Source organism: Spermophilus citellus (assembly GCF_964194105.1).
Source record: "Spermophilus citellus genome assembly, chromosome: 4".
NCBI lineage: Eukaryota > Metazoa > Chordata > Mammalia > Rodentia > Sciuridae > Spermophilus > Spermophilus citellus.
The window spans coordinates 114,664,023-114,687,440 of record NC_138185.1 but is presented as its reverse complement, the minus strand read 5'-3'; the positions used below and the strand labels follow the sequence as shown (position 1 = coordinate 114,687,440).

General features: G+C 43.8%; 1 protein-coding gene across 2 annotated transcripts in view; it reads left to right on the top strand.

Moving 5' to 3' along the window:
- The window catches only part of MAP2K1 (mitogen-activated protein kinase kinase 1), a 77,103-nt gene that overhangs the window by 41,127 nt on the left and 12,558 nt on the right, over positions 1-23,418 (top strand). For both annotated transcript variants that reach the window (XM_081289825.1, XM_081289826.1), the window contains exons 4-5: positions 6,639-6,716; positions 7,365-7,416. In XM_081289825.1, coding sequence (XP_081145951.1) covers positions 6,639-6,716; positions 7,365-7,416 — 130 coding nt within the window. The remainder of the gene's footprint in view (positions 1-6,638; positions 6,717-7,364; positions 7,417-23,418) is intronic.

Sequence of the window (23,418 nt, the reverse complement as noted above, 5' to 3'; positions counted from 1 at the left end):
CAGGTGTGCACCACTGCGACCAGCCTCAAGCTTATCTTAAATTTAAAAAAAAGTGTTTTTGGGTACTGGGGATTGAACCCAGGGGCGCTCTGCCACTAAGCTACATCCCCAGCCCTTTTTATTTTTTATTTTGAGACAGAGTCTCACTAAGTTGCTGAGGCTGGCCTCCAACTTTTCATCCTCCTGCCTTAGCTTCCCAACTTGGCAAGTCAATATTTTATTTCATTTTCACAGCAACCTTTGTGAGTGGGCATATTATCCCACCCAGTGAGGAGACCAGGGTACAGAGAAATTGATGAATCGCCCTAGATCATACAGCTAGTAAGTGGTGTTGGCAGAATTTAAGCCAAGGCAGTCTGACCTCAACCTGTACTTTATTGGATAGTGATGAGGGGATCAGGGCTATTTCCATCCTGGAAGCCTAGAATTTCCTAGAGATGCTGATGTCATCTTTTTTTGCAGCATATGATAGGGGACTTTGGAATCTGACATATGTTTATCCACATCTCTTTTCTCCATGGAAATCCAAGTGGGGACTTTGTCATGTTTGCCACTGTCTTCAAAAAGCCTAGAATATTTCTGGCACATAGCAGGTGCTCAATATTTATTTGTTGAATTATTGTCACCTCTTTGTTATGATCTTGGACAGATTTCTTTATCTTGTTGATTCTCAGCTTTCTCATCTGTAAAAGGGCATTATTATAGCTGCTTTGTTTTGGTGAGGATTAATTAAAATAACAGATATAAGTCTTCCAGCACACTGACTCAGAGTATATATTCTGCAAATGTTAGCTTCGCTTTATTTCCATGGACTGACAATTTAGAGATGAAGGCTGACAGGAGTCTACATAGTTGGTGGCTGCTGTGTTTTCAGTCTAGCCTGGTGTCCTTCTCCATTTCCTTCCTGACCCTCTAGAGCTGTCCTGACCTTTAGAACCAGATCCCTGGTGCCTGGTCTTAATGAACTCAAGGAGAATCCTTCCAGGCAGTTCTTATCTTGCTCGTGCCCCCATTATTTTGAACGTCTCTTCATTCTGATCAAAAGAAGGGCTGCATACACTGTTGTAGGCATCTGCCGACATTTGTGGGTACCATATGGAACATAGATCCTGAAAAATCTGTGCTTCTAAAGGTTATCAAGAATGCTCCCGTTCCTTTTTTGTTGCAGCTAGAGTAAGTCTCTGCGGGAGACATTTCTGGCTTGGTCCTTGAACCTGGCCCAGGATGCTGATTATTTTTCCCTTGGGTTCTTGTTTCATATCCCTTGGGTTTCTTTGCTCTTTGTGGTGATGCTGAGTTTTCATCTCTAGCCTAAGAGCTTTAGATGATGATATATAAATGGCAGTGGAGGTCCTGGAAACCTAGAAGGAAAGGCCAGGGTGGCTTCTTTCCCTTAGGTCCTGCTAATGTTGTAGAAGGTGGGTGGTGGCATGACTAGGTATAACAGTAGCTAGCTTTGAATCTTTCACCACTTTAAGTCCCTTTCATATTATGTAAGTTATTAATCACATCAGCCCCATCTCAGGGGATAGATTATTGACCTCCCAGCTGCTAGTCAGAGAGTAAGCCTCAGACAGGTTTTGTAATGAGCTTATTCTCACAGTCAATAAGCATCAGAGACTCTGAGGAAGTCTGTTTTCTTTAAATTTCATATTCTCCCTGTTACTCTGTGTAAGTGTATACTCAGGATTTTGCATCTCTGTAGAGAACTGATTGGATGGGATCTTTTCTAGGGCACCTCCCTGTGCTCACATCCTGTGTTTCTATGGTTTTTAGCACTTGTAACCAGTCAGGGTTTATGTAAGTAAATCAACTTGGGTTCACAAACTCTTTTTGGTGTTTATTATGTGTGTGATGCCACATGACCTGATCTGAGGACAGAGACATGAGAGAAGCATCTCTCGTCCTCCAGAGCTGTTCACAGGCTGTATGGCTGTGTTCTAGCACCTTCTCAAGTAGGAGATGTCAGTGCAGATGTAAAAGCTCCTGAGCACCATGTATGTCATTTCATGCCTGCTCAGTTCTTTCCTGGGTCATCTCCAAGTTCCATACCACTCACATTTATTCCTTTATAGAGGAAAAAGGACACCATTTGGAGTGTGAGCATGATTGAGTTCCAAGATGCTTGCTTCAGAAATAGGGTTAGGCTTAACCCCGAACATGGAGAGTGGCCTCTTCCTTTATTTAGATTTGTCAGTACCTCTTGTATGTCCTCCTGCCAGGAGGACCTGTTTTGAAATGATTGCTCTGGATTCAAAGTGCCAGAATAGCTTTCTGCTCCAGCTGTGGACCTCTCATCTTTTCCTCAGTCTCTAAGCAGGCCCTTGCAGCAGAGCCCCTGTACCAGCTGCCCCTGACCAGAAAACTCTGCTCTGGCTGCCACTTCTCTTGGGATTTATGCTCGGCATTTATGCTTCAGCATTTTAGAAGTGGTGTCGTGGACTGGATGTGGTGACACATAACTGTAATCTCAGCAACTTGCAAGGCTGAGACAGGAGGACTGCAAGTTTGAGGCCAACCTCAGGAAATTAGGGAAACCTAGTCTCAAAAAGGGTTGGGGATGTAGCTCAATGATAAAGCATCCCTGGGTTCAACCCCCAGTATTAAAAAAAAGAAAAAAAGTGGTGTCACATAGAGAGCTCTGCTCAAGTCACATCAGTTTATTATGAAAAATTTCAAGCATAATGAAAGTTAAAGGAATTATACACTGTATTCCCACAAACCCACCACTTTGAGCCTACAACTAACATTTTGCTATATTTTTCTCACCACATATTGTCTGTTTACTGCTCAAATCAATTTTTTTCTGGATGCATTTAAAAATTAATTTGCATCATCAGCATTCATTGAGCCCTATCTTCTGAAGTGCTCAGCCAGGAGCTTACCTTTCCTGGAAATGAACTGTATTTGCACTGCCCCGTCTAAATTTTGAGACCCAAGGGGGCTGTGATGCTCTTGATCAGAACAGAAATGCTCTTGTCTTCAGGGAAGTAAATTCCTGCTCAAGTGGTAGCTGAGCAACCAGGGAACTGGGGACTCAGAATTGATGGTTCTCATGCAGGAGTAAAAGCTTTTGAGCTATTATTTTCATAAAGCGTTTGTCTCCTCTATAGAAAACCGTCACAAAAGTACCATTGACTTAGTTAATAATTGGCTTCTAAAAATAAGCACAGTTTCAGCAGCTCTAGTCAGTGAAGGCAAGTTCTTGGCAGTGAAGTAGAATTAGAAGGCTATAGGGTTAGTCGTAGGCAACTCTGGGTGCTCCTGATAGCTTATGCCTCTTACATCTTGCTAATACCATTGTTCTTCCTGTTATTCTGCTCATAGCTCAGGAGGTTAAAGGGAAGAGAGCCCATGTTTCTTCCTTTTTAATCAGTATTTTTTGGGTGGGAGATACTGGGAAGTTCATGTGCTACCGCTGAGGTATACTCCATCCCCAGCTTGATTAATAGAAATATTTATCTTACCAGTTCCCAGGGAAAGTCATACATTTTCAGTTAGCTAGGACTGCTCTCTGTTCATTTGAGACAGTACTGTTCATTGCTAAGTGGAGGAAGGAACCTGAAAACCACAGGGTTAACTTTTCCACCTCATTTGAATCCAGTTTTGGCAGTGGCTGTGTTATCTTATTTTATTTATTTATTTGGGTACCAGGGATTAAACTCAGGGGAACTCGACCACTGAGCCACATCCCCAGCCCTGTTTTGTATTTTATTTAGAGACAGGGTTTCACTGCATTGCTTATTGCCTTGCTTTTGCTGAGGCTGGCTTTGAACTGTAGATCCTCCTGCTTCAGCCTCCTTCGCTGCTGAGATTATAGGCGTGTGCCACTGAGCCCTGCTTGATAATCTTGTTTTAAATATATATTTATTATGATTAGGCAAAGCCATTCATACAAAAGAATTAAAACCATATCAATTGGAGGCAAAATAGAATTAGCTTGGGAACTTTCTGCACTGGAGTTCCTCTTCCCACTGGTAAAGGAAATTGAGAAGTACTGTGGAGTTCTAGGGGCCTGGTAAATTGGGGTGGTAACTTGGACTATGGTGTTGTCCTGATTGGACCAAAAGGAGGCTCTGCAGCATGGTGAAGGCAGCCAAGGTCATAGGATTGATTTGATTGCTAGAGTTCAGCGAAGGTTACAGCCCCCAAGGGCTTTTTAAAGGGGAGTTCTTTTTGGTTTTAGATTTATGATCCCACTTTGCTGTTTTGTGGAGGTTATCCATGGCACCTTTGAAATTTAGGTTGAGTTTTGGAATCCTCTACTGTTCTCCTTGGTCAGCTTACCCTCCACTAGGTGGTTATACTGGTCAAAAGTCACTCATGTGTACATAGGGATGTAGATATGTTATGTGAGACTGTCCTGCATTTGAGAATCCACACCCATATCATTTTACCTTCCCATCAGCATCAGTGATCCAGAGTTGATAGTAACAGAAATTAATTGGTCTGAACTATATTTATTTATTTGTTTGCTTGCTTGCTTGTTTATCATTCATTCATTCATTCATTCATTCATTCATACATATTGGGGATTGAACCCAGAGGCAGTTTACCACTGAAGTACACCCTCAGCCCTTCTCATTTTTATTTTTGAGACAGGGCTTTGCTGTGTTGCTAAGGCTGGCTTGAACTTGTGATTCTCCTGTCTCAGCCTCCTTAGTAGCTGGGGTTACAAGTATGCACCACCACATCCAGCTTGAGCTATCCTTTATATAAGCATAGAATTTTTAAGTTGATAATCTGGTTTTAGCCTTAGATTCAGGTAGTATTACTTGGGAGATCTATATCCTTGAATGAGTTTTGCCTCCTCTACAAAGAAAGCAGTTCTGTATTTCTATAATAGTGCCTTTGTACAAAATGGGTGCTCAGTATCTATTAATTTATTTATAGATTTAATTCTCTATTTTGCCAAATTAGTTATTTAAAAGGTAAAACATTTATTCATTGTAGAAAATTTATAAACAATAGGAAAACACAAAGAAGAAACCATCATGCAGCAGAAATCCCTGATAACCTTAACTGCCTAGACTGAAGGTAACTCATGCTAACATTTTTGACTTTGTTTTGTGTGAATATATGTGCACTTTTTAATTTTGATAGAAGTGGAGTTGTGCTGTTCTTTTGTTTATCACGTTGTGTATTATTCCCTGTCCTCACATTCAGTGGCTGCTTCTTAGAGGCTTAGTGATTTGGGAGGCAGGCTGTCTGTAGGAGCATCTCTGCTTGTCCAGGTTTTGCCACCTCCAAGGCTCCGCTTCTGCTGCTCCTGTTCTGAGCCTTCCCTTAGCAGCTTCAGCATAGCAGCATTTATTCCCTGCTTTGTTTCAGAGGAGGATTCATGGTGCCTTCCTTCTTTATGAATGTGTTCTGTCTCCTCAAGCAGAAGGTGCATTCTCTTTCTTTCTCAGCTGCTGTGGCTCTCATCTTTTTTTTTTTAAGAGAGAGGAGAGGGCGGGAGGGAGGGAGGGAGGGAGAGAGAGAGAGAGAGAGAATGAATTTATTTATTTTTTTAGTTTTTCGGCGGACACAACATCTTTGTTTGTACGTGGTGCTGAGGATCGAACCCGGGCCGCACACATGCCAGGCGAGCATGCTACAGCTTGAGCCACATCCCCAGCCCCTGTGGCTCTCATCTTAAAACTCTAGGGCTAGATTCTTTCACTGTTTTCTAAAAAGTGCAGTCTGGGTTTCCAGTGGGGGTCCTTGGCCACAGCTGGTCATTTCCAGCCTGATCTCTGTCACTATGGGAGTACTAGGCAATTTAATGCTTCTTTGCTTTTGATCTTATTGAAATACCCCATTATTTCCTTGCCTTGTCCCTCCCCTTTCCAGGTATAGAAACCGGTGCTTCTTGAGTAAGAGTTCAGATCAAATGTTATCTTCTGAGTTTAGTCAGAACGACTTCTCCCTTCTGCATGTGTGTAGCTCATTTATACATTTCTGATTTGTTATATTAGGTAATACGTTTATTGAGGGGAGAAATTAGCTTTTTATATCTTTGTCCCCTATAACACCTAAGATAGTCCGTAGCATTTTGTAGGATTTGTGGGATGAATGATTGCTTTCTGTGACATTTTTGTTTGGATTTTGTCAATTCTGATTTGTTAGGATAATATCAAATGCAAGTTGTGACTTAAACAGTGGCTAACATTCATTGAGTACTTATTATGTGCTGTATGTTATTCCAAGTACTTTAGGTGTAGTAGCTTGCTTAATCCTTATAATAGCCCTGTGATTATTATAATAGCCTTTTAATTATCATCATCCTCATTTTACTGGTTGAGTAGCTTATTCAAGGTCTCCTAGATAGTAAGCAACAGAACTGGGCTTTAAATTTGGACAGGTTGCCTGTATTCCTGACCACTGCCCCATGCTGTGAGCTCCGGGCTAGCCAAGACTTTGACCACTATTAATTTGCTTATGGAAGTTCATGGGATTGGAGTTATTTGAATTTTGTGCCTCCCCCAATGTGTTGCATTCATGTCATATTTGATGTCTAGAGCAAACCACAGGGTGCTCACCCTTAACCTCTTAGGAAGATTTGCCAAGTAAGAGTTACTTTCTTCCTAAAGTTTAACACTTGAAATGATCATTAGAAACATTGTAATTAAAATGTCTGCTATTCTTGTTCTTAGGATGGGGGTTCTTTGGATCAAGTCCTGAAGAAAGCCGGAAGAATTCCTGAACAAATTTTAGGAAAAGTTAGCATTGCAGTGAGTATGTTCAGTTGTTCTTCCAAGTTCTTTCATTTATAAATTGAGTTGGTAGGGAATAGATGAGGTGGGGAGGAAGCCAATGAAGGGAAAGTTTATTTTAAAACTGGGATTTTTCTCACTATCTTCTCCCTATCTAGAGTCTAGATACAATATCTCTTTCTTTTTTTCTCTCTCATTAGAATGAGAAAAGTTACTTTTTATATGTTAAAATCTGTGTCTGAAAAATAAGACAAGGTATTTGAGAAAATCCCCATTCATGGTATTAGAAAAGCTCTGCTAAATTGCAGATTTAGAAAAACTTGAATTCACACGTAGTGTTTTTTAAAGTTGTTTAATTTTGAGATAATTAGGTTAACTTAAAAATAACACTTTATATACCACGTAAAAAGATGATTGCTTGATAGGACAGGTTAACACAGTGAAACAAAAGAATAAAAAGGGCTGGGATGTAGTTCCGTGCTCACCCAGCATGTGTGAGGCCCTGAATTTGAGCCCTAACATCGCCAAAAAAGAAAAAGGATAAGGAAGGATGGCAAATTTACTAATGATGTTTGGTGAAATATTTTCTAGGTCATTTTAAAATAGATTATTTTTCTGAACATAACTATTTCCATTTCCCATCCTTTTACATTCCCTTTCCTCTAGGTAATAAAAGGCCTGACATATCTGAGGGAGAAGCACAAGATTATGCACAGAGGTAAGAAATTACTTGCTAGTTATTATGTTCTGAATTTCAACTGAAATCAAGGTTCTTGTACCATCTTTTTGTGTGTTTCATTTTGTTTTGGGATAAAAGCCTTTGAATTATGCTTTTAGTCTTCATGACATGTTTTTGTGTAGTGTGGTGGCTGAGGCTGCTCATTTCACCTGTCTGGTCCTGGTACGCGCCTGTCCCTCCTCCTGTGTGTACTAGCCCTCTGGTTTGCCACGAGGAGCTCTGCCATCATTTCCATTAAAGGGTGGGAGATTTCAGATCAACCTGGAATAACCAGCTTTCTTTTCCCTTCTGCCTAGTGCAGCTCCCACCTTCTCAAATCTTTCTTTTTGGCTTCCCCAGTTATCTTGTGTATACCCAAGGAGCTGCTTGGTAAGCCACACGGGTCTGTGCAGATGTCTTTGGTGGAGAGTTCACCACTTGCCCAGCCAAGAAGGGGAAGTTGTTAGAAGGACTCTTGCCCCATTGAGCACTGCTGTTATGGCTCAGCCTCGCCAGCTTTTCAGATTCCTTTTTCAGATTCCTGCTCTCTTGGGTCTTTTCCAGAAGCCCTGGAGAAATTAACAAGAAGGCATATCTTGATTCCTGAGCAAAAAGACAGTGGATGATTTGTGGAAACCTGAGTTAGGGTTAGAATGAGAGAGCACAAGTCTCCCTAGTGTCTCTGTCTTCATTGCTAGTAAGTTCTATCTCTGGTCTAACTGTTGTCTTTCCTGATGAAACTTAAACTCCATTTCTTCTTATTCTGTTCTTGAGAAAAAAATAGGGAAGAGTAAAAGGCTTCTTCTCTGCTTTGAATTTTCATTTGTTCTTATTTGTTGTTTGTTTGCTGGAGAGAGCTTAGTGATTATTTCAAGTCTTTTTTTTTTTTTTTTTTTTTTTTTTTTGGTACCAGGGTTTGAAATCAGTGGTGCTTAACCCTGAGCTACATCCTCCACCCTTTTTATTATTATTATTTTTTTAAATTTTGAGACAGGGTCCTGTTAAGTTGTTTAGAACCTCATTAAGTTTCTGAGGCTGGCTTGGAACTTGGTGTTCCTCCTGCCTCAGCCTCCTAAGTCACTGAGATTACAGGTGTGTGCCACTGCCTGGTCCTCAATTACCTTTTACTATATAACAAACTTAGTACAGTTTGTTACTTTCCAACATTCTGTGGGCTGGCAGATTCACTATCCTCTGATAGTCTAAAGCCCTGGCTTCTTTCAGTGCTATCTTTGGGTTTTCAGCAGCAAGAGCTGGTACATCACAATATTCAGGCACCTTTTAAACCTCTGTTTATGTCAGGTTAGTTGATGTCCTGTAGGTCAAGGTAGGTTGCCTGGTCAAGGTAGGTTGCCTGGTCGAGGGAGTCAAGATTTAAAAGCAGCGTGAAGACCCGGTTTCTTGTTAGAAGGAATGGCCAATTTATTTTCACTCTTTTCACAGTAATTAAAATCCAGGTTCAAATCTTATATATGCTACTTACTGTCTAACCTTGATTGAATTAGTTAACTTCCCCCCAAACTCAGGAAAACAGAGGCTACCAAAAATGTTGTAAAGATTAAGACAATACAAAGCACTTGAAATAGTGTTTGACACATAGTTGGCACTTAATAAATGTTAACTGCTGCTTAGTAGATGGATTAGTAGGTTTTTTTGGGTGGGTACTGGGGATTGAACCTGGGGGCACTTAACCGCATCACCAGCCGTGCACTCCCCACCCCCCCTTTTTATAAGTACCGCGCGCTAACCGATTGCGCCACTGGAGCTCCAGACCACCCCCCTTTTTTAATGCAGTGTCTTGTTAAGTTGTTTAGAGCCTTTCTTAGTTGCTGAGGCTGGCTCTGAACTTGTGATCCTTCTGCATCAGTGTCCTGAGCCGCTGATTACAGGTGTGTGCCACTGTGCCCTGCATGGATTAGTAGAGATTTTTAAATGATCACCAGTGCTGGGTACAGTGGCACATGCCAGTAATCTCAGCAACTTGGGAGGATGTGGGAGAAAGATCACAAGTTCAAGGCCAGCCTCAGCAACTTAGCAAGGCCCTAAGCAACTTAGTGAGACCCTGTTTCAAAATTTAAAGGACTAGAGATATGACTCAGTGGTAGAGCCCCCCCCCCCCAGTCTAATCCCCAGTACCACCAAGTAAATAAATAAACAAACAAATAAATAACAAATTATCAGCAACAGAAACCATCCTGACTTGGTTTAATTTTCTTAAAACTTATGCATTAGAAGGATTCTGAGGAAGCTAGAGAAGCCTTTTTTTTGGGGGAGGGTACTAGGGTTTGAACTCAGGGGCACACAAACCCTATTTTGTATTTTATTTAGAGACGGGGTCTCATTAAGTTGCTTAGCACCTTGGTGTTGCTGAGAATGGCTTTGAACTTGTGATCCTCCTGCCTCAGCCTCCTGAGCTGCTGGGATTACTGATTTGTGCCACTGCATCCCGTTTAAAGAATCCATTGAGGGCTGGGGTTGTGGCTCAGCGGTAGAGCAATTGCCTAGCATGTGCAAGGCCTTGGGTTCGATCCTCAGCACCACATAAAAATAAATAAAATAAAGGTCCAACTACAACTATCTATCTATCTATCTATCTATCTATCTATATATATATAAAGAATTCATTGAGAAGCTGAACCTATAGACTAGTTTGGCAGGAAGCAAGGCTTTGCTGGTTGGGGAGCTGGTTCACTGGAGCAGAAAAGCAGCCACCCTAGTTCACAGTTATCATAGTGCTACTGCTGCTGCTGCCTCTGGGCCTGTTGGCTCTTTTCACTCTTACTGTGGGGTGGGGTGGGCTGTGGGTTCACCAACTCCTGAACCTAGAGGGAGTCCAGGATCAGTGCCTCTGAAGCATCTGCTCCCACAATAATTATGAAGGTGGGCTGGGGATCTAGCTCAGTTAGTAGAGCACTTGCCTCACATGCACAAGGCACTGGGTTCAATCCCCAGCACCACAAAAATAAAACAAAACAAATAATTATGAAGGTATCAGGGGACACCGTTCTTTCCTGCTGAGTGTTGTGGGCAGGTTGACACCTCATTTTCAAGACTAGCTTAGGAACTTAGGGTTTTAAATTATTAGGTTGGAAGTGATTTCTAGATGCGCTCTGCTGTAAGTAAAACTAATGTACAAGAACAAAAAATAAGTAAAAATAATGAAAAATTGTTTTACAAAAAGAATTCAATGTTCACTTCAGGATCCTTCAAATATCAGTTCTCATAGAAACTTCCAAATTATGTCAACTTGATTAGAATATTTCTCTTTAGGGATATGCCGTTAACATAAAGCTAGGCATACCTGCATTTGAAATTAATAATAATAATAGTAATAATGATTATTATTATTTTGTGGTGCTGAGGATTGAACCCAGGGACTTGTGCATGCAAGGCAAGCACTCTACCCACTGAGCTATATCCCCAGCCCGACAATTATTTTTTGATGAGGGGAAGTACAATAATGGTATTTAAAGGAAGACCAAATGATTTGGGGTAGCATTTGGATATGGTTTTTCCAGCTAGGTGGTAGATACCTTTCTTCAACTGGGTGAATATGTCCTGGTCCTAGTGTGGTACCTTACCTTGTTGTAAACATGGCCAGCTTTCTTACATATGTAGCGTGTCTACAACAAATGGGAATCTAGAGATAAGCAGGTTCTCATCATTCTTTTTTTTTAATTGGCGGGTGGGTAATTGGGATTAATCCCAGGGGCACTTAACCACTGAGCCACATTCCTAGCCATCACTCCCTACCCCTTTTTTAAAATTTAGAGACCGTCTTGTTGAGTTGCTTAGGACCTTGCTAAGTTGCATAGGTTGGTTTTGAACTCACAATCCTCCTGCCTCAGCCTCCCTAGTTGCTGGCATTATAGGCATGTATACCACTGTGCCTGGCTTATCCTCATTCTAGAGTGACTCATTGGCAGGGTTTCTTGAGCAGGATAGGTACCGCCAGCTATTCTGGATTTCATCCATGGTGAACTGGTCCCCTGTAATGTCTTCTGGTATTGTCAGGTCATGGTATTCTCTTTCCCCTGGGTATTCAAAGAGAGAAACAATCCTGTGGCTCACTGTGGTACATGTGTTTTACGGCCTGCTGATCAGGGCATGGGTGTGAGAGGTCTATGACCGCTCTGGAAGTATGAGTTTCTTTTTTTTTAATTTTTTAAAACATTATATTTATTTTTTAGTTATAGGTGTACACAGTATCTTTTTATTTTATTTTTATGTGGTGCTGAGGATCAAACCCAGTGCTTCACGCATGCTAGGCAAGCACTCTACCTCTGAGCCACAACCCCAGCCCCTGGAAGTATGAGTTTCATCTGAAGTCTCTGTATGACTTTCTGGTGAATGGCCATAAATAGGTAACTCTACATGCTCCTCACCCCTCTCCTCATAGTCTCTTCCCCCATCTGAGACAAGTAATTCATATTTGTAAAATATTTATAGAATACCTGCCAAGTGTAAGATACTGGATGAATCACTATGGAGGCCATAAAGATGGCTCATAAATGAATTGTGTCTTCCAGAGGAAAGGTGTATCTACAGATGACACTAGTATATGGTGGAACATAACCATTGTCATTTTTATGCATGAATCATTACTTTATCAACTTTCAAATAGAATATGATGTGACATAATTTATTAGTCAGAATTCTTTGGTTGTGTCAGAACTCAAGAATGTGTTCGCTTAAGTCACCACGAAGTCTGAAGACAGGGATGAAGATGAGGTTGAAATGACAGCCTCAGAATTCTTGTCACCTCTTGGCCTTGCTCATTCTAGTGTGGGTTTGTTTCCCTTTTAGGCAGGTTCTCTTTACTGAGGACTAGATGGACCTCACTAATCCCAGACATATTTAGACCTTAGTGCTCCCTATCCCAGAGAGAGAATTTCACTTGATCTCCCCAGCATCCAGATTCCTACTGGACCCACTGGTTTACTCTGATTGGCTGTGGTGGGGGTGTCTTCCCATGTTGGGCCCATTGCTGTGCCCAGGGCCCTAGAGGGTAAGCCACTGTGAGTTACATGCTCAGCACCTTGGTGGGATCAATGATTGACACCCTAGCAAAAAGTCTTGGTGTTTGAGTAGGAATCTATCCCAAATAAAAAATGGGGAGGTTCTTTTTGTTTTGTTTTGTTTTACTAGAAGATAGGAGGAGGGGATGGATGCTGAAAGCAAGCAAATTTTAAAAAGAGAAGGAAAAAAAAAGTAGGCAAAGAATGTAACTCAGTGGTAGAGTGCAGGCCCAGCATGTGTGAAGTCTGGGGTTCCAGCCCCCCAAAAAAGAAAAGAAACGTTTTTCCATGAGAAATACTTTTAAACATTGGGTCAAAAAGACAAAAAAACTATCAACATAGCGTCAAAACAGTAATTAAGCATTGCAGCAAGAGTGGGCAAACAGGCCCACTGGCCATGCCTGCCTGGGCTGCTGTCTTGATTTCATATGGATTGCAAATTAAAAATGGCTTTCAAAATTTTGGAACATGTGACAAATGTCCATTCAGATTTTTGTGTCCATTTTATGAAGTTTGTTGGAACACAGCCATGCTTATTTGCTTAAGTGTTATCCATGGCTGCTTTTGTGCTATCATGGCAAATTGAACAGCTGCCTTTGAAAGAGATGACTGTGTGGCTCACAAATTGAAACAATAATTTACTCTCTAGTCCTTTACAGAAAAAGCTTCCTGAAAACTGAGGTAAGAGAAAGAATTCCCTGAGAGAAAACTTTAGAATTTAAGCATAAAACTCAGCTTTGATTCACCAGCTTTAAGTTCTTGAGGAAAACCTGATATATGGCATAGGTTGGAAAGAGTATTTTTTTTTTCTGACCCTGGACCTCTGAAAAGAATTAGTCATGATCCCCAGCTCTGAGGTTGGAGGTGGGGGAGAAGAAGGAAAAAAGAGAAAGAAAGGAAAAGGGTTAGGGGAGAGAGAGACTGTTAGTGTCAGTTACAAAAATTTCTCTGTGGTGTTTCTTTTTACTGTGGTAGATCAAAGGTCCATTTCAGCTCTGCAGAGTTTGAGGTAGAGAGGGTGCTAGGCTGTAGCCCTGACTTATGCTATTTTTTAAAAATATTTATTTATTTATTAGTTATTGGCGGACACAACATCTTTGTTTGTATGTGTATGTGGTGCTGGAGGATCGAACCCGGGCCGCACGCATGCCAGGTGAGCGCGCATGCCAGGCTTGAGCCACATCCCCAGCCCTGTCTTATGCTATTTAAAGCAGTGATTTATATCACCACCATGCCATTCCTTTTAGACTACTTTAATTATCAAGGCCTCATTTTGATCAAGACCCTGAAGAAGCATTACATGAATTAGGTCAACAAGGATTCCATACAACTTAGCCTGTGAATTATTTGTGCCTTGGAGTTGCCGGCTGATAAATATCAATACATGCTAAGAACAGTTTAAAATTATGCCTTATTTTTATTTTCCGTTCACAGACTCTGTGTAACCTGCCTGATCTTTATGCCCAGTATTGAATTAGTAGCCTGGGCCTATAGCATACTGAGAAAGCCAGCCTGGATTTTTAAGGAGATACAACCAATAATCTGAGCAAGCTGTGGATGGACTATACCAGAATGGCTTAGACCTTGGGGCCATCCTGCTTGGAATGCACTCCAAAAGAGTCCCTGATGGCTAGGATAGAGAGTTATGTAAAACTGGGGATTTCAGGTCAGAATGAGATTTAAGGCTTTTGCAGACTGTTATGAGAGTGTTCTCAGTTCCTAGCTCCTGCGAGAGCTGAGTCTCCAAAGTACCTCAGGTGGCCCAGCAACAGCCTCTGCCTTTGGGGTCTTAAGCAAATTCTTCACCACTTCATTCAGGTATGCTGGTGCTAATAGGCACGATCTGAAGTGGATCAAGTTTGTTGTCTTGTCGTTTTATGGCTGTTTGCAGCAGACTGGCACATGATGGTTTTTGAGCTGCAGAAACTGCGGTTCTTACTAGACACTGTCCTGTCTGCCTTGGCTTTTGTGGCCTCTTGCAAAGTTTCCCTGAGCGGAAAGTCAGGGTGGCCCTGTCTCCCCCAGCCATCTGGCTTGAGGCTACACCCAAGGTTCCTTCTCAAGTAGTCTGTGTGTGTGCCAAGGCATATCATCTGCTCCCTTAACTGGGAGGTTGCCCATCACATGCATGCAGTAACCCTTCCTTTGCCTATACATCTCATCCCATAGCTATGTGGAAGACAGCTTCAAGAGGACAGTGAATTGACACACTGTCTAGACTCCCCTGCCTTCCGCACAGAGAGAAACAGTTAACCATTCTCTTGGTTAGAAATGTCTCATTCTCTCTAGAATAATCTCAACTGCCAGACTCACAGGATGGATTATAGTTGCAGATGAGTTTGTCTCAAAGTTCCTCAGGAGAGGCTGACAGGATGGGAGGAGGAGTGCTTAGAGGAGGAAGAGTGCTTCCTCATATCCCTTTTGGGAAGCACCAGAGAGGAGGTGGTATTTGAGCTGGACTTGAAAACATAGGTAAAAGTGGCGTGTGTGGCAGTGTTGGGGGAAGGAAGTCCAGGCAGAGGGAAACACAAAGGCAGGAAAACAGACTCTCATCCAACAGGAAATGGCAGTCATTCAAGTTGTCTAGAACACAGGGTCCCTGATGGCTTGGGGCAGAACAAAGTAAGGATAGTTGAAATACCAGGGAGGGTCTTCACAGCCATGATCAGGGGCTGGGTTTTAGCATGGTAATAGGAAGCAGTGGAATCTTCCTGCACAGGGAAGAGAGGTTAGCTATCCTTCGAGGAAGAGGACTCTGGCTGCTATGGACAAGGTGATCTGGAGTGGAGAGAGATCACTTAGGAAGCTGCTGCCATGGCACAATGGAGAGAATGTGGGTCTGAGTTAGGATAACGGCAGAATGAAGGGACACGAGGAGACACAAGGGGGTGAAGTAGTCAGGGTTTATTCTAGAAGTCTCTGGAGAGCAGAGATCAGGTATTGGGGTGGGAAGGTGGAGAAGTGGCAAGCAGACTTGACTGTGGCCCTTGTTGGAAGTTGTGGTAAGAGGGAGCTGAGGCTGTACCTGGTGACCCCTGGAGAGCTGTGTCCTATTCCCTCCTGTACCATAGAGCCTCATTCTAAGGAAAACCTGGCTGGAAACTGCCATTATCTTTAGTTATAGATTTCTGTAACTTCCTGGAGGGACCTGCGCCCTGAGAGCTGGTTTGATTTAGCATCTGGTCACCTGATGAACTAGGGGTAGATTTTATTAACCACTACCCAAAGCAAGGGAGGAACCCGGCTCATGATGCCCAGTGCTATAGAGAAACAACAGGAGAATCTGTGGTGCATCTCAGCTTGAGGGTGGGGGCCAGCTTAAGGCTTGATGATACCAAATTAGAGCCAAATGTGGTGAACGTTTCTATTTGGAAGTACACATTTCTAGGTTTATTGTGGGAGTGAAGTTCTTACTGCCCCACTAAGCTGTGAACATTGCTGTTAGGTGGTGGTGGCTGCCTCTGAATACCTGGGGAGCTGATGCCCAGCAAATGGCCTCAGATCCACTGTGTCCTCTCAGTTTAGCATCCTGGCTGCTGATGGAACCTTGTGGAAGGCTTCTAGCTCCCACCCTACAAAGAAAAAAATGGTGGTTATAAATGAAATAAGATGGGAAATGAAAGGGTATTGTTGAGGCCAGGTGATTGAGTACATGGTTACTATCTCTACTTTTGTATTTGGATCTTTTCGGACAAAATATTTAACTAAAAGAAGGTGGTGTACATTCTGGCCTAATAAGTGACTTACAGGTTAATAACCCCCAGGATTCAAAAGAGACTGAGTCTTGTGGACCAACAGTTACTAGGTAAATAAATAAAGAAAGAATTAAAAAAAAAACATATAAAGAACAAACAATAACAAAAAAAAAAAAAACCCCAGTTACTTGGGGTGGTTCCCGTCTGGGAGCTGGGCTTTGTCCTAGGGAGGACTGTTGGCTACAAGTCACAGAAACCAACATGAGCCGGTATTAACAGAAGAGAGGATTCCTTATAAGAATCTAGAGAGTCCTGAGGGGGCCCAAGGGCTAGATGTAGTCTGTGCCCAGGAAGGGACCAGGACAGGGACCTGAAGGCCACTAGAATCCCAGGCAACCTCTGCTCTCTTTGCTTCTCTGTCCACGGGTGGAAGAAAGGCAGCAGCCTTCAGCATTTAGCCTGCATTGAGTTTCTTCCAGACTCAGCCCAAGCCACTTGCCAGGTCCTTGAACAACACAGCAAAAACTTAGAGCCATTGGGGCTCCTCCCTAGAGGTTTAGGAGGTCATTCCAGGGATACATTTGAGCCAGGCAGCCCTTCCCTTGCTCCCTGTAACCAGAAGATTAGGAGGATGTTGGACATATGCAAATAGGGAAGACTGGCTTTGAGACTAATGAGCAAATGATTCAGACATGCAGAGGGTACCAGGGAGCTATGTAGATCCTCCAGGTATTGATGGGGATCTTGCAGGCAAGAGCCAGGCTGAGAAGGAGCCTCATTCTTTATGTCACTTGGGTTTTTTCTCAAATAAATGATAGCTTTTTTTTCCCCTCCTAGCTGAAGAAGCCACTGAACTTTAAAGTCTGTGCTTTCCACGTATAACTTCTTCATTTATTGAGTACTTAGGACTTGCCAGACACAGTCAGGTAGGAATTACTCTTCCCGCCTAACACCCAAGGAAAAGTTCAGAGAGGTTCTGTAACGTGGCTGTGGTCAGCTAGTGAAAGGTGGAGTTCAGATTCAAACATCAGATCTCACTACTCCAAAGTTAGTGGTGCTGTCTCCACACCACAGAAATGTCCTATTTACTAATGTAATTTATGAAAAGGATCACTGGGCATTAGGGTTCTTGAGGGTTTTTTTTTTTTTTTTTTTTTTTTGTGGGAAGATGTTGGAGGTTTAGCTAACCAAATCTCAGGAAGGATAGAGATGCAGTTGGTTGACTTGAGGGATAATTTTGTTGAGGAACTAAAATGCCATTAACTCTTATGCTTCCATTAGAAGGTACTTATAAAAGACATGGGTAGGGACCGGGGATATGGCTCAGTAAGTGCTTGCCTAGCATGCCTGAGGCCCTGGGTTCAATCCCCAGCGCATGCTTGCATGTATGCACACACGTACACACACACACACACACACACACACACACACACACACTGTTGTTAGCTCTTTTTCTCATTTGTTTCTCTTTCCATGTTGGCTCTATTCTCTCAGGCCAGCTGCCTCTCTAGACTATAACCATTGTTTCTGGCTTCATAGTCTCTTACCAGAAAGGGATGAGCTCTTCCTGGCTTCATCTTGGTAATTCTGAGGGAGGGCTCTGATTAATGTGGATGGGTCAAGTGCCCACACCTGCTGGCAACCCTTGGAGGGGATGGGAGGACAAGTGGCCCAGCCTGGCTGGGGGCTGCCCTGTGTTCAGGGAACAGGGTTCTCTGATCCTCATTCTCCACAGTGGGTGTGAGGAAAGAGAATCTTCCCCAACGGTGTGCATGGAGGGGAAACTGGGCTCCTCAGTAGACTAACCGGGGACTGCCCCTTATGTGTCACTGGACACTTCATTCTAAGAGTTCTGAGTTTATTCCTTAGGGGCCTGCCCAGAGCTAACTAGGAGTGACTGGTGAGTAGCCTCCTCACCTTTTTTTCTGGACTTCTTGATGAAATATGCTGAGCTGTGACCCAGGCACAAATCCTGGGTCACCTTAAACATACTGGCCTTACTACAAATTCTCTTAAATTCTCCATTTAAAAATTAACAGATTTCCATGTGACTTGTCCCCTTTTACCAAGGTCTTTTCTCTCATTCTGTTGAGCACAATTAGCTTTCATCAGGTCAAAACAAGTTTTGAGCTAATTTCTGCTCTTGAATAGCATATGAAAAGTATCCGAATTAGTAAACATGGTGTTCCTGTCAGTAGGTGGTTGATTGGCTCCTTTTCTCCTCCCAGGTAACCCAAATAGTCTGGAGAGGGAAATGTGCTGCTAGAATGTAGGTGGTTGGTTGGTTGATTTCTTCTAATTCTTATCTTTCCTTCTTCCTTTTTTTTTTTGTACTGGGGATTAAACCCAGGGTCCTCTGTCACTGAGCCATATCCCCAGCCTTTTTTATTTTGAGACAGAATCTCCCTGAGTTGTGGAGCCTGGCCTCAAATTTGCAGTCCTCCTTCCTCAGCCTCTCAAGTTGCTGGGACAGGTGTGTGCCACTGCACTCAGCTGAATGCAGGTTTCTTTTAATGAAAAGGATATTTTTTGATCTTTGGTGAGAGACTTCATTGTGGATTTCCCTACCCTAACTTGGGATTGCTCTGCCAGATGTTACTACGGGGATATTAGAAATGTGTCAGGAAATCTAGGGCCCGTAGCTTTTTCCTTCCCTGCCCCGCTTTCTTTTCCCTTCTTTTACTACACCCCCCCCTCCTTACCCCTGCCCTTCTGAGTGTAACCACTTTGAATGACATGTGCTAACAAAACCAAGCCCTGAACTCTTTTGCATCATCATCTCATGTGTAAGTGTCAGATTTTGTTCCTTTTGGTCCAGGGATGAGCAGTGAATTGTCAGGGAGGGGTGCATGAGGTTAGAGAACAAAAACATTTCAAAACTAATGAATCTTGGAGGGGAAGGAGGGAAAACTTTTCAAATGCAATTGCTGGGCTTGGTTGTAAGAATCTTGAAAATGGAGGAGATAAAATTAGTGGCTTGTTAGGACCTGACAGGCATGCTCCTCCTCCCAGAGCTCCCTGCTGGAACATGGTTGTTCATCAGAAGGAGGTGGGAAACGAGCTCTAGTTCCTGTTGCTAGTAGGGCTCTGCAGTTAGATGTGTTGGGAGGGAATGGGCTGTGCTGAGGAAGAGCCATCATGCTCACTTGCTAAAGCAGGGTGCAATGTTTTCTCTCACAACCGGATTTGCAGGATTTCAGCATACCCCAAGTCAGATGTGGTTCCCAGAAATAGAGCTTATTGCCTCTGTAATGAGAGTGACTTCTTCCCCAAGCCACAGCTTCCTAATAATGGCTTCCCTGAACTTTTGGGGCACAGCTCCTTGTGGTTTGCCATGAGCTCTGCTGCCTGGGCCCCGACTATCTGGGTTCTGGCAAGAGCACTCCCTCAGGAGTCTAGAACCCTCTCCCTACTGTATGGCCTTGCTGGAACGACTCCATGCTGAGCCTTATCTCTCCTCATCTTCGGGCAGGGGCTCATGATGCCTCCCTCACACCATTATGATGAGGATTAAAGAAGAGAATGTATTAAAAAGACCTGGCCTCATAGGTGTCCCAGAACCAGAGCTGGGTGGGTTTCTCCCTGGGTCTGCTAGGCTCTGTTGAACCCCATCCCTCAGTCTTCCAGCTGCATCCATTTTCACTCACTGAGAAGGGGAGGGAGGGGAGAGCCCAAGCCTTTTATCAGCGCTCTTGGGGAAGGAAGTTTGGGTGGGAAAAGGGGGTTACAGGCTAACTAACTGAAGGGTTTGGGATTTTCTCTGAGTTTGAATTATCTTTGCTACATAGTTAACTTCCTGAGGCCATGGGTAGCTACATCCAAGGCAGCTCCCTTTTTTCTTCTGCTTTTGATCTTTAGAGAAAGGTTCTTAAGACTCCACCAAAGATGCTAGGAAGAAGTCCTTTGAAACCCTTTAAAAAGTCTCCCTTGCAGCTGGAGGTGTATACCCAGTAGTAGAACACTTGCCTCATGTGCCCAAGCCCCTGGATTTGATCCTTAGCACAGTAAATAAATAGGTAATTTAAAAAAAATTTTTAAATCTCATTTGCTTTTTTCTTTATTTTTTAAAACCTTCAACTCTCACTTATCTAAGATCATCTTGCTTTTGGATCCAGCCTTTGTCACAGATGGGCTAGTCGGGCTTCCGTGTGTCACTCTGCTTGTTTCTCAGTGGGCCCTTGCTCCTTGCCTTGCACTTTTCTGATTTTCTTGTGCTTCCCGCTGCTGCAGCTCTCTTCTGCCCTTCTGCTCCTCCATGCTCCTCCATCTTGTCTTAGAGAATGCAGCTTCCTTTAATATTACCCAAATCAACAAGATGACATTGAGGAGCCAGGCATGGTGGTACATACCTGTATTTACAGTGACCTGGAAGGATGAGGTAGGATATCATAAGTTCAAGGCCAGCCTCAACAACTGAATGAGACCCTGTCTCAAAATAATAAAGAGTGCTGGGGATATAGCTCAATGGTAGAGTGCTTTTCCTAGTATGCATTTGTGCCCCAGCACCACAAATAAATAAGAAGAAAGAAAATGACCTAGATGGAATCTGCTAGAGGTCTGCCATGCACCTTGGTTTGTCTGTCTGCTGTGCCTTCTCGGCTAGACAGGCTAGCTTCAGAGGGGTGGCACTGATTCCAGCTGCTTGGTAGAATTTAGACCATATCTCTGTCTGGCTGTCACCAGCCATGTGTGCACATACATGTTCTTGTTATTGTTGGATTCCATCACCCTGCCCCTTGAAGACAGTGCCCTTTTTGTGTATTGCACCACGCAGGCATGTTATAAAAGTATTTGTAGAATAAATGGCCCTCAAATTATTTATCCAAACCCTTGTTTTAGAGTGGCAAAAAAAAAAATGCTCTGAATATATGCTCTTAAGGGAAAATTCAGGGGGCTTTGAACAGTGGTCATATCTGGGGTAGAAGATTTCAGAAGAAAATACTTTATTCCCTGTATTTTTTCATACAATCTCCTTGTTCTTATATGTGTACTTTGTTTTGTGGTGTGGGGGAGTGAACCAGTGCCTTACAGAAGCTGGGGAAGTGCTCTGCCAACCCTCATCTGCTCATTTTTGGGGAAGGAGGGTTTGCCCATTGTTGCAGAGAAGGAGTAGCATTGGGTATCCCAACTCAGCATCTTGTGGGATTCCTGGGAAAACCCACCAACCTGGGAGTCTAGTGGGTGGTGGATGCTTCTTCCAGAATGTAGTTTGGCCTGCTTTTTGCTGAGGCTCCTCACATCACTTCTTCATATTGAAGGATCAGAAAGAGAAGCTGAGAGTCAGGCATGGTAGCACAAGCCTGTAATCCCAGTGGCTCAGGAGGATGAGGCAGAAGGATCAAATCTGAGGCCAGCCTCAGCAACTGAGTGAGATTCTGTCTCAAAAATTAATAGGGCTGGGCATGTAACACCCCTGGATTCAATCCCTAGTGGAAGAAAGAGAGAGAGAGAGAGAGAGAGAGAGACAGACAGACAGACAGACAGACACAGAGACACACACACTGAGGTCTGGAAGAGGCCTGAGGGACTGGGCCTATCATTTGAACCACCTTGAGAGATCTGTTAGGACAGTGTCGGAGGAAGCCCAGATAAATCCCCCTGGACTCCAGGAACGAGGCAGTATCTCATGTTGGGAAGAGGACTCAAAAGAAGCAAGCAATGGAGGTAACAGAGGAGGTGGAAAGGAGGATTTTCAGATGTAGGGACCAGCAGAAAGAAGGTGAGGAGGCGACACACCCTTGTACAGTGGCAGTCTGAGAGGCAGGCCAGCCTGGACTGGGAGTAGGTAGCTGAGGAGACACCTTGAGGGTGAAGTATTGGTGGAAGGCTGAGAAAGCCAGGAAAAGGGTCTTGGACTGTGCTCTGAGGCAGAGGGTGAGCCATAGCAGCAGGGGCTCTGTCGTTGGAGTTCTGGTGGCCACAGACAGGTTGGAAGGGAATGGTGGGGAGGGGCTGGCTCCAGTGTGAAGCTGTTCCAGGTGCTGATAGAGATCAGGAAGTGAACTCTGGACCTTATCTGACATCATATACTTCTTTTCTGCTTCCAGAGGAGTGCGGCTTGGCTGGGGCTTCCTGAGGGTGGGGTGGGGAAGGAGAGCATGTTCTGGCTTGGCTGCTCCAGCAGCATACTGGAGTTGAGTGAGTTGGTGTGTCCAGGTCACCAGGAGGGGCCTTGTGCAGTGCATCTGGCTCCCAGATCCTGTGTTCCAGCAGGGAAAACCCTCCAGGGGATCCCTTTCCTTCCCTCCACTGCCATAGATCTCTGCAGCCTCCCAGGCAGTGTTGTTGCTGGGGTGGGTGCAGGGAGCTGGAGATGACAGTCTGGGTGGTGGTGGGGGAGCAGTGTTATGTAAGTTTGAACAGGAGGCTTGCTTGCCATGTGAGTAGAAATCAGATGCAAGGACAGCTAGAGGCAGTGCAGCCACTCGTGAGCGCAGTTGCACCAGAGAAGGGCTGCGCCAGCAGAGAAGGGCTGGGGCCAGGAGGAGGAGAAGGGACACCTGGTTCCGTGAACTGCTGGCCTGGGAGGGCAACCTCTGAAATCATCAGTCTATATTCCTCTGGTTCAGTGTGCTGTTTATATGCTGTTCTTGATCACTTTGATCCTGGTCTTCATTTTGTGATGTTTCAAGAGCTGCAGTTGTCACCACTTTACTGATGGCACATTACAACCCAGAGAAGTGAAATCTAGCTCAAGGCTGCACGTAGAGCAGGTGACAGGACCAGGTTTTGTATACAGGCCTCCTGCCCCTTTACCCAGTGCTCCTTTCTAGCTCCCAAACAAGGTCTCACAGACCACACCACACAGGCCATGGGAGCTTTGGGGATGGGTGAGGGAGTGTGGCTGGTGTGCTCAGCACCCAGAAGAAAGGCTGTGGCATGTGGTGGGGTGTATGAAAGAGGGGAGTCGTGTGGGACTCATGTTGGACTGCCTATCTATCCCTATGTCCCAGCAGGCATGTCACACACCTCCCTCTTCCCAGTTTGGCCCTATTTTGTAGTGTCCTATTCCATATCCCGAGCAAGTGGTTTCTAGGAATTTGTCCTCTGAAAGTGGCACTGAGGGATTTTTCCATATGTTCTATTATAGGATCCTTATTACTTTCAGTAAAGCTGCTGGGCTTGCTCCTTGGCTGAAAGTGTTTGTTGGGACCTGTCCTACACTAGGCTGGGGGAAGGAACAGTTAGTTCCTCATCTCCCAAAACTTTTTCGTATAATTCTCCAGAAGGCCACATGCTCCCTCCCTCTCTGTCCCAGTCGTTACCAAGTGTTCTACAGAGGTCTACCT